Source organism: Melospiza melodia, chromosome 12, assembly GCF_035770615.1.
Source record: "Melospiza melodia melodia isolate bMelMel2 chromosome 12, bMelMel2.pri, whole genome shotgun sequence".
Classification (NCBI taxonomy): Eukaryota; Metazoa; Chordata; class Aves; order Passeriformes; family Passerellidae; genus Melospiza; species Melospiza melodia.
This window is the reverse complement of record NC_086205.1, coordinates 19,877,266-19,892,333: the sequence shown is the minus strand read 5'-3', so window position 1 is coordinate 19,892,333 and position 15,068 is coordinate 19,877,266. Positions and strand designations below refer to the sequence as shown.

Genomic DNA, 15,068 nt, shown 5'->3' with positions numbered 1-15,068 from the left:
GCACTGCTGCGCCAAGGGCCGGCGCCCGCGGTCGGACCGGCCCCTGGTTCTCCCCGCCGTGCTGCCGCTGGAAACGGGGACCCACCCAGGGAACCCCGAGAGCCCCCGCCCAGACCCTGCTCCGGAGAAACTCAGCCCGCAGCCGCCCTCGACATCCCGGGAAAAGACAGCCGGCACACTGACACAGGCTGCCCTCATCCTGCTGGGATCTCCTGTAGAGCGAAAGGCAGGAGGATGGAGGAGGCTGGGGGAAAAAGAATAAACGAACGACACGAGGCAGAAGTCCAATAAAACTATGTTTATAAATAAAAACAAGGAGATTGGTGTTGTTTTATAAAACCCAGTGGGTAGGGCAGGGCAAGGGGTGCGCAGTGGCCGGGGAGGCTACTGGGGACAGTCTGACTCCAGCGGGCTGAGGGAAGGAGAGGCTTTAGGGAGTCAGGGAAATGAACGGATGGCATGTGAGAGCTGGCAGGGGGGCTGCAGGGGCAATGCAGACTCCCAGGGAGCAAAATACAATTCAACTCCATCGTATAAAAACTGTGAACACAAGAAAGACCAAAGGAGGCGATGCTTGTAGAGAAAGCCACGGCGTGGCAGGAGGAGAGGGCGCCGGGGCGCCAGCACCAACAGCGGCAGGGTCGACGTGTCCATACTGTACCGTGCTCGGCCATGGGCATGGGGAAAGGGCTGCCCCAGCCCCAGGCATGTCTCCACGTACCCAGAAGTGGAAGGAAGAAAGGTAGGGAGCACTGGAGCAAACAGACTCGACTGTCCCAGCACACCTGTGGGCACTGAGCCCAGAGGCCATGGTTCAGGCTGCAGTCTCATCCCTGGAGAGCTCGTGTTGCTCACAGACCAGAGGGAGTGGGGCTGTCCCCGGGGTTTGTCCCTCCCAGCAGCCAGGCCAGCAGCACTGGGCAGAGGAGAAGACAGACTCAGGCCCTTCAGAGGGCAAATACAGGGGACCTCCACGTTTCTCCAAAGCATGAAAGTGAACCAGTTGTGCCCCACCCTCGCCTTCTATCTTAGTCCTGAAGGTACCACATAGCTGAGCAGCAGCGCGACAGCAGGAGGGAGAAGGCCACAGCTGCCACCGCCAGCCCCAGGCACGGGACAGCCCCTACAAACAGGACAGGCAGCAGCACATTGCAGGCAGGAGGGCAAAGAGCAGGATGGAAGGAGCAGAGCTCTGCCCTTAAATCCCCCCAAAGAACCCCAGGGCAGGTGTAGGGCACTGAGTCACGCAAGAGACTGTGCACAGGCAATCACCGCCTCTCTGGGCTGAGGTACAGCCCCAGCCATGAGACCTGGCCAAGGTGAAGGAGGGTCCTGCCATGGGTCAGTGTCAGGCTTGGACCTGGCCCAATATGTGGGCAAGAGAAGGGAGGCAAGAGGGAAGTGGCAGCATCTCTCCACTCCCTGGAGGCACTGAAGCCCTGGAACATTCATGCATTAGCCAAAAGGCAACTACAACGGGATTTAAAATACATATGTAAGGCTGGTCCCAGCTCCCTTCTCAGGGCTGTGGGAAGGGCAGGGCAGGGCATCTTCCGCGAGGGGGAGGAAAGAAGCCATCTTCAGCGCCATGCGTGCCCAGCGCCCCTGGAGCTCCGTGTCCTGCTGTCGGGCCACGCCATGCTCCAGCTCTCCCCCCCACGGGCGGCAGGCTCAGAGAAAGTCAAACACCCCGTAATTCTTTGCTGCTTGATAGAAGAAACACAAAAGGGTGAAAAGAAAGAAGAGATGTTTAGGGTGAAAGGACTGAGGCAGCAGTGACACACGGGCAAGCAGCACAGGGTGCTGGGACGGATGCGGATTAATGGGGTTAGAGAGGATGGCAGGAGGGAATTACCATCGGAAATACACAAGTCTGGGGGCAGGATGGGCTGACAGCACCCAGCAGGCCTGCCAGGCCTGTCCACCCCGCTCGAGGAGGGATTAGAATCAAGGTTTAGTTCCATTTATTTTTTTTCCCTTTTTTTCTTTTCGTTATCAAGACAAAAAAAAAGAAACAAAAAAAAACCCCAAAAAAACAAGGGGTGAAGCCAGGGCTGGTCCTAGGAAACAAACGACAGGGATAGAAGGGGGAAGGAGGGACAGCAGACAGACAGGGGATGGGCGCTTCACATTACATCCACAAAGAACTCACTGGGGTTGCCCATGGCCATTCGGAAGGACTGTCTACTGGCTGTCAGTTCGGGGGGCACAGAGGCCAGGTCACGGCCCGGCGGCGCCCCGGGGGGCCCCATGGCTGACGGCGGTGGAGGCATCAGCAACATGGGGGGGCTGAAGAGAGGGGGGAGGCCGGGCGGGCCGTACGACTGCTGGCTGTGGTGGCTGCGGATGCTGTGCGCCAGGGAGTGCTGGCTGCGCTGGCTGTGCTGGCTGGCCGGCACCGAGCGCTCGCTGGCCGCACGCTCGCGCCGCATGCTGCTCCTCGTGGTGTGGTCCGACTCGCTCCCGCTGCCGCCTGACTTCGACTCCCCGGTCTTCTCTCTCTCCTTCCTCCTCTCGCTGCCACTGCGATTGGAACCGCTGCTCCGGCTCCCTGCGAAGCACGTGAGGCAAGGTTAGGTGCCAGCTCGGACCAGTCAGGAAGAACAGACGGATCTCCCTAGCCAAGGGAGGATTGCAGCATGCCCCAGCACAGCCAGGCCCCAGCACGGTCTGTGCTCTCTGTCTCCCTTCAGCAGAGTCCCACGACCCTTGTGAGACAGCTTCTACCCTGGCTTCCCCCACAGAGGGCCTTGCCTAAGCGGCCCTTTCCTGCTGCTGCCCTGTACCGAACAGGACATCTGCCCGCCTACAGGCATATTTTAGTCCTTTTCACTCACCTTCACTGTGCTGACTGCCTGCACTGCCCCCTCCGTAGCTGTAGCCTGGGTCAGGGAAGCCAGGATGGGGGTTGTATGGATGAGGTGGTGGATACTGATATGGGAAGGCCATAGGCCAGGGTGCGGCTCCTGGGTGGGGGAGCGGAGCCAAAGTGTCCTGATCAGAGGCACCGCTGGAGCCATCATGATCATGAAGAGACAGATTAGCCATGTCTGCAAGAAAGCAGAAAACAGGGGTTAATCCAAGCAGAAAAACAACCATGTGTGGTGAAGCAGCTTTCTGTCCATTCTTGCTGATGGACAAGGACAGGATACACAAGGAGACACAAGAATTTGGCACTCTCTCCGCTAGTCAATGCCACCATTTGGGCTTCCTGGCTGTACAACTGCCAGGCTGTGGGAGTCCAAGCTGCCACTCTAATACAGAGACCAGCTTGCTGGGAAAGGATTACATGAGAGCTACAGCTCACCCTGCCAATTCCTTCCCCCATTTTATCTGAGCAGCCAACCCTCAGCACCAACCCCTTGCCAGCACTAAAATTCAGAGCCTGGAGACAGTCAGTAAAGACTAAGACTCTGCTATGACTGTCCAGAAGAAAAGATCACATAGTAGGTGACACTGTCAATGCTGCTTCCAACTTCACTACCTCAGCAGTAGGACAAGGGAGCTGGGATACTCTTAATCACTCCCTTAACAGAGTCTGTAGAACAAGGGGCCTAGCCCGATGGCAATGCTGTAGGTGTGTCCCCATGGTGCCAGCAGGGCTCTCCAGGACCACTACCCCTCCATCCTCTCCCTCCCACCCACACCAAGAGCCATACTTCCACAGAGGTCCCCGAAGATGTAGTAGCACTGCTCTGAGAAGGTGATCTTGTTCACGGTGTGTCGGATGTAGCCAGCCTTGAGCAGGTTGCTGGCGTATTTGCGGGACTCACGGCGGTCTGTAAAGCCCTCCACATGGTGATAGAGCCAATCTACCACATCCGAACCTGCCACCAAATACAGAGTTAAATTTGGCAAGAGAGAGGAAGATGGCAGCCCTTGAGGCAGTGAGCCATGCTGGAGCAAAAACAAAGTGGGTCAAAAGGTTCAATTTCTGACTCCTGCCTAGTCAACAGTTTGTTTATGGTGACAAAGATGCTCCCTTGGACATCTGCCTGAAAACTGGCCACCCATTCCCCAGCCCCTGCCTCTGCTGCAGGCAGCACAGTCTCTTACCAATGAAGGCATTGGGGATGGTGATCTTCAGCCACATGCGGTCACGCACCTCCAAGCCTGACTCTGGTGAGGCCATGGCTTTGACAATGGTGGCCATGTCACTGTGGATGGACAGGTGAAAGTCATCGAGGCCTGTGGTGTGGATGAAGGAAGGCAGGCAGAGGTGAGAGAGAGCAGAAGAGACAAGAGGGCCACATGGAAGCATCACACACGGGAGGAATGGGTTAGGGAACAATACATCGCAGACAGCCTCGGGGTACATGCAGTGGTACCTCCCTTCCAGCCTTCCCATGTTGTCCTTCACATGTTAGCAGTTTCCCCTTGGGCAAAGCCCAGGCAAGAGTCACAAACTTAAAACAAACTCTTGCATTGTTGCCTCACCCAAGCTCTGCAGACCCTTGCTTCAGGGCTCTACATACCAAATCATCCCAAACCTTCAAAAAGCAACCAAGAAGCCTGTGTTCAGCAGGACCCTGCCCTGCCACAAGGCTCTTTTCTGCTGTCTGGGAGGAGCCCTCAATTGCTCCAGGGACATGCTGAATCCCTCTGGCTCCACATTCTCAGCAGCCAACCCCTAACTAGTCTCAGCCTTTCCTCTACACCTGCCACAGCTCCTGATTGCAGCCAGGCTCCTCTACTCTCCTCACAGAGAAGGCTTAAAAACATGCTAATTCTCCCAGGCAGAACTTCCACTGATCAAAGTGCCGGCCCAGCAAGAGCTGCCTCCCTCCCAGTCCCTTGGCAGGGCAGATCTGCCTGCTGTCCCCAGGCAGATGTATTGCTCCCTTCACTGCAGAGTGAAGGTGAGGGGGCCGTGCAGCGGGTGCAGCACGGAGGCACAAGGACTTACGTTCGGTCTCTGGGATGGAGCTGGTGATGGAGGAGCTGGTGGAAGTGATTGTGCTCATGGATGGACTCATACCGTACGCTGGGTAGGTGCCAGTCATCGCTGCCGTGTGAGACACCCAGGCTGCCGGGTCGATGGGCCGGATGGGCTCACCTGCAAGGAAAAAAGAGGCTGTCAGCAGCTGTAAGAAATTATCAGCTCATCAAAACAACCTCTAGGGAGGGACAGGGACGCAGCACAGCCCATTCCATCCCCAGTATTTGCCGGGACTCACCCGGATCGGAGCATGGAGAGTCTGGCCCAGCCCAGATCCGCTGGGGAGCAACTGGGAGAGAAAGAAGAGAGGGAGGGTCAGCAGGAGAGGTGCAGAGGGAGAGATCCCCCTATGGCTTTAGGGGGGTTTCTCTTTCCTCTGGCGCCCCAAGCCAAGTGACCTCCCTGCCCCAGTGAAACGCGTCCCCAGCGTGATGTGGGAAGAAGGGCTGGGCTTATGGGCATTTTGGTTTGGAAATATGACATAGCAGCCTCCAAAATGGAGAGCTGAAACCCCATCAAACCCCAATTCAGTGCCCCATGGAATCACACACATAGGGAAGGAACGAGACAACAACCAAGTAAGTGCTTAAGGCAGGGCTCTCACATGAGCTGGGCACCAGCACTAAGGGTGGGTCAGCTATCCACTTACTCCTGGGTAACGAGAAGCAGCCCCGCGGACTGGGGTCCCAGCACTTGGCCACTGTCAGGGTGATGGGCCTGCAACAAAAAGGTGAGAGTTAGAACCAGAGCACAGTAACACAAACCCCTGCATGATGAGTGGATGCTGTGTGCCAGCTCTCTCCTGGGAGACAGGGAGAAGCTGCTAGTATAGTGACTTTGTTCCCCTCCAGCTACAGGTTTCCCCTACTGACATGAACAAAATGATGTGACTGATGACCCAAATAGAATCAGAGAATCACAGCAAAATTTGTTTTGGAAAGGATCTTTAAAGGTCATCCAGTCCAACTGCCCCGCAATGAGCAGCAACAGGGCATCCCCACAAAAAAAGGGGCACAGACCCCAATTCCCTGCAATTCCATTGGCTGCAATTCTTTCATGTCATTGGACATGAAAACCCAGGAATCAAAGCAACACCAAACACCTAAGTTCTGAGATTGTGCAGAGGCACTGGCAGAGGTGCCTGAAAGATACGACTCACACACTCCAAGCACAAACTGGGCAGATACCTCTGGATGGAAGGAACAACCCAAGTACTCACCCCGGCTTGTGCACGATCTCCCTCAGCACCCGCACAGCATCATCATTGCTCATGTTCTCAAAGTTGATGTCATTTACCTACAAAAAACACAAAAAGGTGAGTCCCAGAGATGTGACCAGAGGCTGAGCTTCCCACTCAGCTCAGCAGTGACTCAGCTTCCCTCTTCCAAGCATGACTTCCTGGGTTTAGCCTGCCAAAGTTCACAGGGAGGCTTCTGGGTCTTTTCTTACTGCTTTCCCAGGTCCAAAGATGGAGATATGTGGGTGTGAAGTACCTGCAAGAGCATGTCTCCTGGCTCAATCCTGCCATCAGCTGCCACAGCGCCTCCCTTCATGATAGAGCCAATATAAATGCCTCCATCCCCACGCTCATTGCTCTGTCCCACAATAGAAATGCCCAGAAAGTTGTATTTCTCTGCAGGGATGAAAAGAGAAAGAAATAAGTCACTCCAATGCATCAAGCATGAGCAGACCTAACCTCAGAAAAACTACATCCTAATGGTGGTGATTAGCACCCCTGTTCCAGAGAGATGTCCTGGGACACACAAACTCTTGAGAGACAATTTCTACAAGAGAAGTCAATCTCCTACAGAATCCATCTTTTCACTCCTCCCCCATGTGTTCTCTTTGCCCCCCCCCCAGTTCCCTCTCCATGACCCAGTCTTGCTCTGGAAGGACTGCAGGCTCCATGCACACCTCCCACTCACCCATATTCAGCGTGACCGTGATGATGTTCAGGGACATGGTGGAGTCTGTGATGCTGCTGAAGGACGAGGACTGCAATGTAAGGAAAACACGAGTTGTCCTCCTGTGCCTCAGTAACATTCCCAGCTCTAGCTTCCTCCACTTGTCCTTTCCTTCCCGCCTCTCCTTGTGCCACCACTGCCACCACCCACAACTCCAGTCTTATGCTGGGAGCTTTGCAGATCCAGAGAACAGCCATGGTCCTTACGACCTCTCTACATCTGGGACAAGGCCTGTGGTCCCAGCTCTTGAGGCTACATTGACTTGGAAAAGGTTCACAGCACTTTTTGAAGTCTCAGCACTTGGACACTTGACCAAAGCCATGCCCACAGCAAAACCAGCTGAATCCCTGTGAGCCCACCCTGCCCTGCAGTGCCCTCCCCAGGATACCCAATCCCTCCCTGGTACCCGTTCAATGCGTGGAGCCTTCTGTTTCCTCCGGCGGCGCTTGTGCCTCCTCATTAGACGGGAAGCACTGCTTTGCTCTGTTGAACTGCTAAACCTGCAGGCAAAAGCAAGAGTCAGCTCTTCTGCTGCCATAGTGGTGGCTCTGGCAGAAAGAGAGCCATGGAAATGGCACAGGGAATAGAGGACTGCAGGGGCAGAGGGGAGAACATGCACATGGGGGACAGACAATGGCAGAGGGGTCTGCTGGGTGAGATGGAAGCAGGTCTGAGCCCAGGACTACTCAGCCCTGCAAAGGCATCTCTCTATTCTGAGAGTCAGGGGGATATTAGTGTTTTCCCCAAGACCCAAGCTCTCCTACCTGCTGGTGGAGTCATCTTCATCTGAATCGAAGAAGCTGGTGGTCTCCAGCTCGCTGCTCATGAGTGTGGAGGAGCTCTCGTACCCACCCAGGTCTCGGCGCCGCTCTCCCTTCACTGTCCCATTCACCCTGGGTGCTGTGAAAAGACAAGAGTCAGTGGGCTTGAGAGAAAGCCTTCCCCTATGCAGGGCTCACAGCAATCTCCTCAGAACAAATCAGGCCATCAGTCAATCCCATCTAGTGCCAAATAACTCCCAGTCTACCCTGGGATCAGATCCACCTCCTATGGGATACCTCTTCTATAACTAGGATAGGAAGAGGCTGATGGCCCAGTAGGAACAATGCTGCTAAACTTGTGGAAGACTTGCAGCTGTTTCCTTGGTAAAGCAAGAAGCAGCACAAGTGGCAAGGCTAAAGCTCACTCTGCTTCTCAGCTAGGAAGACAAAGGCACAACTGTCTCCAGCTCTTGGGGCTTCTACAGGAAATATCTCCCTTGACCCCAAAGGGTTCAACACCAAGCTCTGATGTAACACAGGTATTAGTTCCTACCTCTAACATGAGGCTATGGCCCTCCTAAAAGCTACAGAATAGCCCTTTTGAGCTGGAAAGGTTCTGCAGAGCAGAGAAAGCTGCCCCAAGTCTGGAGCTGGTGCTGCCACCATGCCCCAGCCATGCCCTTGCAGAGCACTCACTATGTTACCAACACTCACCATGCTCGGGCCCATCTGTCCGACGAGGTCGTTCCCTCTGTGATGACACCACCGAGTCTGTCTCTGTCTCATTGTCCAAGTTTTCTCGACTCCCCCCAGTGTTAGGGCTGTGATGAGATAAAAGCAAACAAATATGTTCAACACGGAACAACTTCACACGGCTGTCTCTACCTCTGGCCTGACCTACACAAGGTTCCAGCCACCAGCTGTCTTCTTCTTGAGGGACAGGAACAACCACAGCACATCTACAAGTGCAGGTCAAAGGACTAGGGATGCTGTGCTGGCTCTTTCCCTGCATTATTTTCAGCATGCCCTTGTTTGTTAAATAACACAGCTCCACTTCAAATCAGCTCTCAGCCCCACTCTCCTCCCCTCTTGCTGGCTGTCATCCCTGACAGTTTGGGTAAGAGTATTCCAGGCTGGTCTGGGATACTGGTCTGGATTACAGCAAATGCACCATGTGGCCCTTGAAACCAGAACAGATGTCTGTGTAACTTACTGGAAAGAGGGGGGCCTGGAGTCTCCAATGCCTCCTGTGCGCTCCATGGAGGGCGGCAGCTCTGTCTGGTTATCGGCACAGACCGAGCCAGCATCTGAGTGGGAGCCCTCTGCAGACACCAGCTGGAGGCATGAGAAACAGAAAAGGAAACTGAGGAACATTTATAAGAGTGGCCAAAGGAGCTGGCCAGAAGCCTGCCTGGCCCAGAATCTCATTTCTGGCAGTTGGCAACAGCAGATGCCCAGGAGCAGGTATGGAACAGGCCAAGCATGTAGCAGCATTTCCCCCCAAGGCCTTCCCAGACACTGGCTATTTGTGGCTCAGGAACTCCTGACCCAGCAGTGAAGCCTGGGTGGGTGACAGCTGAGCTTGGACACTCTGACATCACCTGCACACCCACACCACACACTCAGGTAACCTTCAGCACACATCCTGCAGCAGGGACTGGATTCCCCCAGCTCTCACACTGGGAAAGGCAGTTACCAGTCATTCCTTTCCTCAGCTCTAGCAGCCTCTACACTTCTGCCTTCAAGCTGTGGGACTCAGCAGGACTTTCACCTTCACAACCCTCAGAAGCTGGGGGTAACAGAGCTCAGGGCCAAGGCTGGCTTTGAAATACTCTTGAAACAGGCTTTTTCTGGCTTCCATATGTTCTTCACAAACTTTCATGCTGTGTTCAGCTTGAGCACAACCTTCAGCCAATCTCTGGGATGCTCAATGGATTCCCCAGTGCAGAAACTCAAGAAAGGGTTAAACCCTAGAGACTCTTTATGCCAGCCATGCTGTGGAGCAGCTCAGGCACACCAGCACACCATCATTCTGGCTCTATAATAAACCATCAACTTCAGGGCTCAGGGAATGAGTTGGAGACTCTCCCAGGGGCCATGGGCTCACCAGTGGAATGAAAGAGAGGACAGTCCAAATGAGCTGCTCCCCAATAGTGCTCCCTGTCCAAATTTGCACTCTCCCTTACTTTCAAGCTGTAATGAACTGGGCTAATCCCAATAGGATCAAACAAGTAAGCAACAAAAAAGCCTCTTCCTTGACAGAAGCATTCAGGACCTCCAGAGAAGAGGTCTAACAGAGGTGAGGGATACCCATTGTTGCTCAGAACAGACAAAATATGAAACATAAGCTGGAAAAAAGCAGATAGCTCCTGTCCAAACCATAATACCCAGTGTAAATTCAGAGGCAGCACTACTGCTTGCTGGTGAGGGAACCACATCTGCATGGAGCCAAGAGGAGATGCCAACATAGATGATAGAATTTATACAGGTCTTGAGTGCTTCCAGCATCACTGATGGATGAGCTGTGCCCTGCCCACCTTCAGGAAATGGGGAAACCCTCATAAGAGGGGTATGGACCCCACAGATCATCATTACCTCCCAGTAGCAGATGGGAGGTCTACTGTGAGAGATACTGGAAACAAAGACAGGGATGTAGCTGGGGCAAGGAAGACAGGGCAGCCTTGAAAAAGCCAGAGCCAAGGCAGCAGACAGGGCAGAGAGCAGCCTCAGGTGCCAAAAGCTGCAGAGCCCGTCCCACAAGCCCCAGGACAAGCCCAACGGCTCCTGCTCTCACAACTGTCTAAGCAGCTCATCTCACACTCAGGTCAGCTTCCCTCCCTCCAGCAAGGCCCAGGCACACGCCTGGCTCTGCTCCTGGCACCTTCCTGGTGACTTGTCTTCCCAGGATACATCCCCCTCCCTAAGGGCCACATCCCAAATCTGGTAGCCACTGCCCGGGAACACAGGGTAGAAAAGATGCTGGAAGTGGCCAGCATTGCCTAGGGAAAAGTCTTATAACACTTCATGTTTGAAAATCTTAAGGCAACATCAAGCAAATAGATCTGGACAGAGGGAACTAGCCACAGGCAGCTGTCAAACAGCAGTGAAGAGAGTGGAGGGTGCTCCCTAGCAGGCAGGATTGATGCTATCTTTCTCTAACACTCCCAAGGCTGGGATTTCCTCCCAGGAAGGTTTTGATAACAATCCTGCACTTTTCCTGCCTCTTACACTGTCAGGAAATACTCACTTGGATTCAAGCCCCTGTATTTCCCTGTTGCTAAAATTAGTACTGAATTCCTAAAATAGCATCATCCCAGCCTCTCTGTCACAAGCAGCAAAGCAAGTGCTCCCCTCTCAGCCCCCAAACCACCCATGAACTAGGAGACTCCCAGCAGAGGTAGAAAAAGGGATCATCAGATGCACAAAGGCCTCTGGGACTGCCATTACCCTTCATGCACAAGAGCTGCTAGTGATGCTCACTCTGGGCACAAGTTCCCTGTAAGGATCCAGCCCAGCAGAGCAGCAGCAGGGTGGTCACACCAGACAGACTCACACCAGATCTCACACACTGAACAATCAAAGAGCTCCTGCAAGGAAAGCCAGCAGCTACATGGACACAAGGATCACAAGGAAAAGCACACCAGATAAAAATGGAGCACTGGAATGGATTCAGAGACTCTGGAACTCCACATAGGGCAGATGAAAGCAAAGAGCAGCTGGAAGGGTGGGGTGGTGGGACATCTTGGGGCAGATGCAGCAGCAGCAGCGGGATGGATGCAGAGGAATGTGTGGTGGCCACAGCTGATTTCCAAAGGGCCTGGATAACCGCTAGAGGGAGGATGGCAGGCGTCGGGCCCCGGCTCTTTGTGCGGGAGCCCAGCACAGCCTTTCCTCCTGCTCCAGCCTGCACCCTGCTCCCCTGGCTGGAATCCCAGCGGCAGGGGGGTACCTGCCTGCCCCGTCACTGTTTGGTGCAGGGATAGAAGCAGAATTAGGTGTGACCTGGCTTGATTTGTTGAGGATTTTACTGTTCAGAGGCCACTGGAAAAAGGCACTTGAGTCTTGGTGTAGATCCACACACCCTTATCAGCACAAACTGCAACTCAGCAGAGGGAAAACTGGATGATGTGCTGTGGAGACTCTCCCCCCACTAACAGAGGGTCCCCGTGGGGACAGAGGGAAGCAAGCGAGCAGGGAGCAGAGCATGTGCATGGCATGGTACTGAGGGAAAAGCTTGTCCTGCAGCTGCCCAGGCAGTACCTTCAGTCTTCAGGGCAGTCAAATCCAGTCCGCTTCACCAGCACTAAAGTCACTTAAGCCCTTTGCACCAGTCACTGGAGCGGGACTTTCCTTGGGAAGCTGACCCTGCCATAGGGGCACAGGGGTTACGCTGTGGACAGGCCATGACCACGATCTCTGCCAGGCATCAGTCACCATGAGCTCTTCATGGAGGTATCCCACATCTTCCCTGGCACAGAGCCCCCTCTCCAGCTGAGGGACTGCAGTGTGGGGATCCAGCTCATCAGCTTCGTGAGCAGCCAGCACACCAACAGTACTGAGCAGCCCCTGTGCCTTACTTGGCACTCCACATTCAAACGTTTTTCAGAGAGGGAGGGCATAAACAGGCTGAGACACACTGAAGCAAGGGGTTTGCTTACCCATGACACCACCCGGCCGTTGAAGCAGGGAAGCTTGGCATTGTCATCCGAGATCTCTTCTTTCACCACCCTGCAGAGGGGAGAGGAGGCAATCAGAGCTGGATTCAGGACTTCAAAAGAAAAGGAGACTCCCAGATGGGTATTTGCATATAACACCAGGCAGCCCAGGCTTGGGGATGGAGCAGGAGAGAACTGGTAGCTCTCTCCTGCTGCTAGGCCACAGGTTCCTATGCCCACAACCATGGCTGGCAGCCTGAAGAGGAGCCAAAGACAGAATAGCCTTTCTATGTGCATACAGCTGTTTCATTCCCCAGATCACATTTTAATCAGTAAAGCCAAAATTCAGGTGCACATCATAGAATTGTTTAGGTTGGAAAAGACCTTTAAGATCATCAAGTCCAACCATTACCCAAGCACTGCCAAGGCCACCACCAAACCATGTCCCCAGGTGCCACATTTACACAACTTTTAAATACCTTCAGGGATGATGACTCCACCACTCCCCTGGGCAGTCTGTTTCAGTGCTTGACCCTTTTGGTGAAGAAATGTTCCTAATGTCCAATCTAAACCTCCCCTGGCACAACTTGAGGCAATTTCCTCTTGTCCTGTTGCCTCCTTTTGGCAGAAGAATTGGCAGAAGAGACCAATCCCCACCTGGATACAGCCTCCTTTCAGGGAATTGTAGAGAGTGATATGGTCCACCCTGAGCCTCCTTTTCTCCAGACTAAACATCACCAGCTCCCTCAGCTGCTCCACACAGGACTTGTGCTCCAGACCCTTCCCCAGTTCTGGAGAAGAAAAGTTGCCCTTTTCTAGATGCACTCCAGCACCTCAATGTCTGTCTTGTAGTGAGGGGCACAAAACTGGACACAGGGTTCAAGGTGTGACCTCACCAGTCCCAAGCAGAGGGACAGTCCCTGCCCTGGTCCTGCTGTGCACACTGCTGCTGACACAACCCACAATGCCATTGACTTTCTTGGCCACCTGAGCACATGCTGCCCCATGTTCAGCCACTGGCAACCAGCACCCTCAGGTCCTTTCCCACCAGGCAGCTTTCTAGGCTGCCTTCCCCCACCCTGCAGAGCTGTGTGGGGTTGTGACCCAGGTGCAGGACCAAGCACATGGCTTTGTCAACCCCACACAACTGGCCTTGGCCCATCAATCCAGACTGTCCAGATCTCTCTGCAGAGCTGTCCTACCCTCCAGCACATCAACACTCCCACCCAACTTAGTCATCTGTGAACTGAGTGTGCCCTCAGTCCTCATGACCAGATCACTGATAAAGATATTAAACAGGACTGGCCCCAGCACTGAGTCCTGGGGAACACCACTGTGAGCAGCCAATGGATGCAGCTCCATTCCTGACACCCTCCTGAGCCCACCCAGCCAGTTTCCTACACAGGGAACAGCTCACTTGTCCAAGCCATGAGCAGCCAGTTTCTCCTGGAGAATGCTGTGGGAAATAGTGTCAAAGGCTTTACTAAAGCCCAGGTAGGTAACAACCACAGCCTTTCCTTCATCCACTAACCGTGCCACACTGTCATAGGAGATCAGGCTGGTCAAGCAGGACCTGCCTTTCCAAAACCCATGCCAGCTGGGTCTGATTGCCTGGCTGTTCTGTACCTGCCCCATGATGGCACTCAAGATAATCTGCCCCATGACCTTCCCTGGCACTGAGGTCGGGCTGACAGGCTTGTAATTCCCTTGGATTCTCTTTCTGGCCCTCCCTGTAGATGGGCATCACATTTGCCAACTCCTATTCACCTAGGACCTCCCTGGTTGACCAGGACTGCTGGTAAATGACAGAGTGACTCAGTCAGCACTTCCACCAGCTCCCTCAGTATCTTTGGGTGGATCCCATCTGACCCCACAGACTTTGGTGTGTTTAAGCAGGTTGCTGACCATTTCCTCTTGGATTACATGAGCTTCGTTCTGCTCCCTGTCCCTGTCCCCCAGCTCACAGGGCTGGGCACCCTGAGAACAGCTGATCTTGCTATTAAAGACTGAGGCAAAGAAGACATTAAGTACTCCAGCCATTTCCTCACCCTTTGTCACTGTTTCCCCCCACATCCAATAAAGGATGGACATTCTCCTTGGCCCTCCTTTTGTTGCTGACATTATTTGTAAAAACATTTTAATTGTCTTTAACAGGAGTAGCCAGGTAAGTTCCAGTTGGGCTTTGGCCCTTCTAGCTCTTCCTGCATAACCTCACAACATCCTTGTAGCACTCCTGAGTTGCCTCCCCCTTCTTCCAAAGGCAAAATATTTTATTTTTTCCTGAGTTTGAGGCAAAGTTGCCTGCTCAGCCAGGCCATTCTTCCTCCCCACTGGCTTGTCTTTCAAGCAATAGGGACGGCCTGCTCCTGCATCTTTTAGATTTCCTTACTGAAGAATATCAGCCTTCTTGGGCTCCTTTGCCCTTCAGGGCTGCCTCTCAAGGGACTCTGTCAACAAGTTCCTAATCAGGCCAAAGTCTGCCCTCTGCAAGTCCAAGGTGGCAGTTCTGCTGATCCTCCTCCTTACTCCTCTGAGAATCAAAAACTCTTAACACGTTGTGGTTGGTGTGCACAAGGTGGCCTCCAGCCACCATGTCACCCTTCAATTCTTCTCTGTTCACAAACAAGTCCAGTGCATGCCTTCCCCAGCTGGCTCCCTCACCCACTGTATCAGGAAGTTCTTCCATACATTCCAGCAACCTCCCTGCTCCTGCTGTACTGCCTTTCCAGCAGACATATTTCCACCAGTT

At 53.8% G+C, this 15,068-nt stretch overlaps 1 protein-coding gene across 5 annotated transcripts in view; it reads right to left on the bottom strand.

Moving 5' to 3' along the window:
• Window positions 1-283: 283 nt before the first annotated feature.
• Window positions 284-15,068, bottom strand: part of DVL3 (dishevelled segment polarity protein 3) — a 33,604-nt gene continuing 18,819 nt past the window's right edge. Inside the window, exons 2-17 of one of the 5 annotated variants that reach the window (XM_063167152.1) lie at window positions 12,323-12,392; window positions 8,878-8,999; window positions 8,379-8,485; window positions 7,668-7,803; window positions 7,310-7,403; window positions 6,865-6,934; window positions 6,433-6,572; window positions 6,159-6,235; window positions 5,589-5,656; window positions 5,178-5,228; window positions 4,907-5,056; window positions 4,057-4,188; window positions 3,660-3,827; window positions 2,838-3,050; window positions 2,153-2,551; window positions 284-1,703 (exon numbers count right to left, since the gene is read on the bottom strand). In XM_063167152.1, coding sequence (XP_063023222.1) covers window positions 1,672-1,703; window positions 2,153-2,551; window positions 2,838-3,050; window positions 3,660-3,827; window positions 4,057-4,188; window positions 4,907-5,056; window positions 5,178-5,228; window positions 5,589-5,656; window positions 6,159-6,235; window positions 6,433-6,572; window positions 6,865-6,934; window positions 7,310-7,403; window positions 7,668-7,803; window positions 8,379-8,485; window positions 8,878-8,999; window positions 12,323-12,392 — 2,029 coding nt within the window. In that variant the 3' untranslated portion in view covers window positions 284-1,671. Of the gene's footprint in view, window positions 2,552-2,837; window positions 3,051-3,659; window positions 3,828-4,056; window positions 4,189-4,906; window positions 5,057-5,177; window positions 5,229-5,588; window positions 5,657-6,158; window positions 6,236-6,432; window positions 6,573-6,864; window positions 6,935-7,309; window positions 7,404-7,667; window positions 7,804-8,378; window positions 8,486-8,877; window positions 9,000-11,924; window positions 12,028-12,322; window positions 12,632-15,068 lie in introns of those variants that run through there. The other 4 variants (XM_063167151.1, XM_063167156.1, XM_063167153.1 and 1 more) reach the window with 4 other exon arrangements.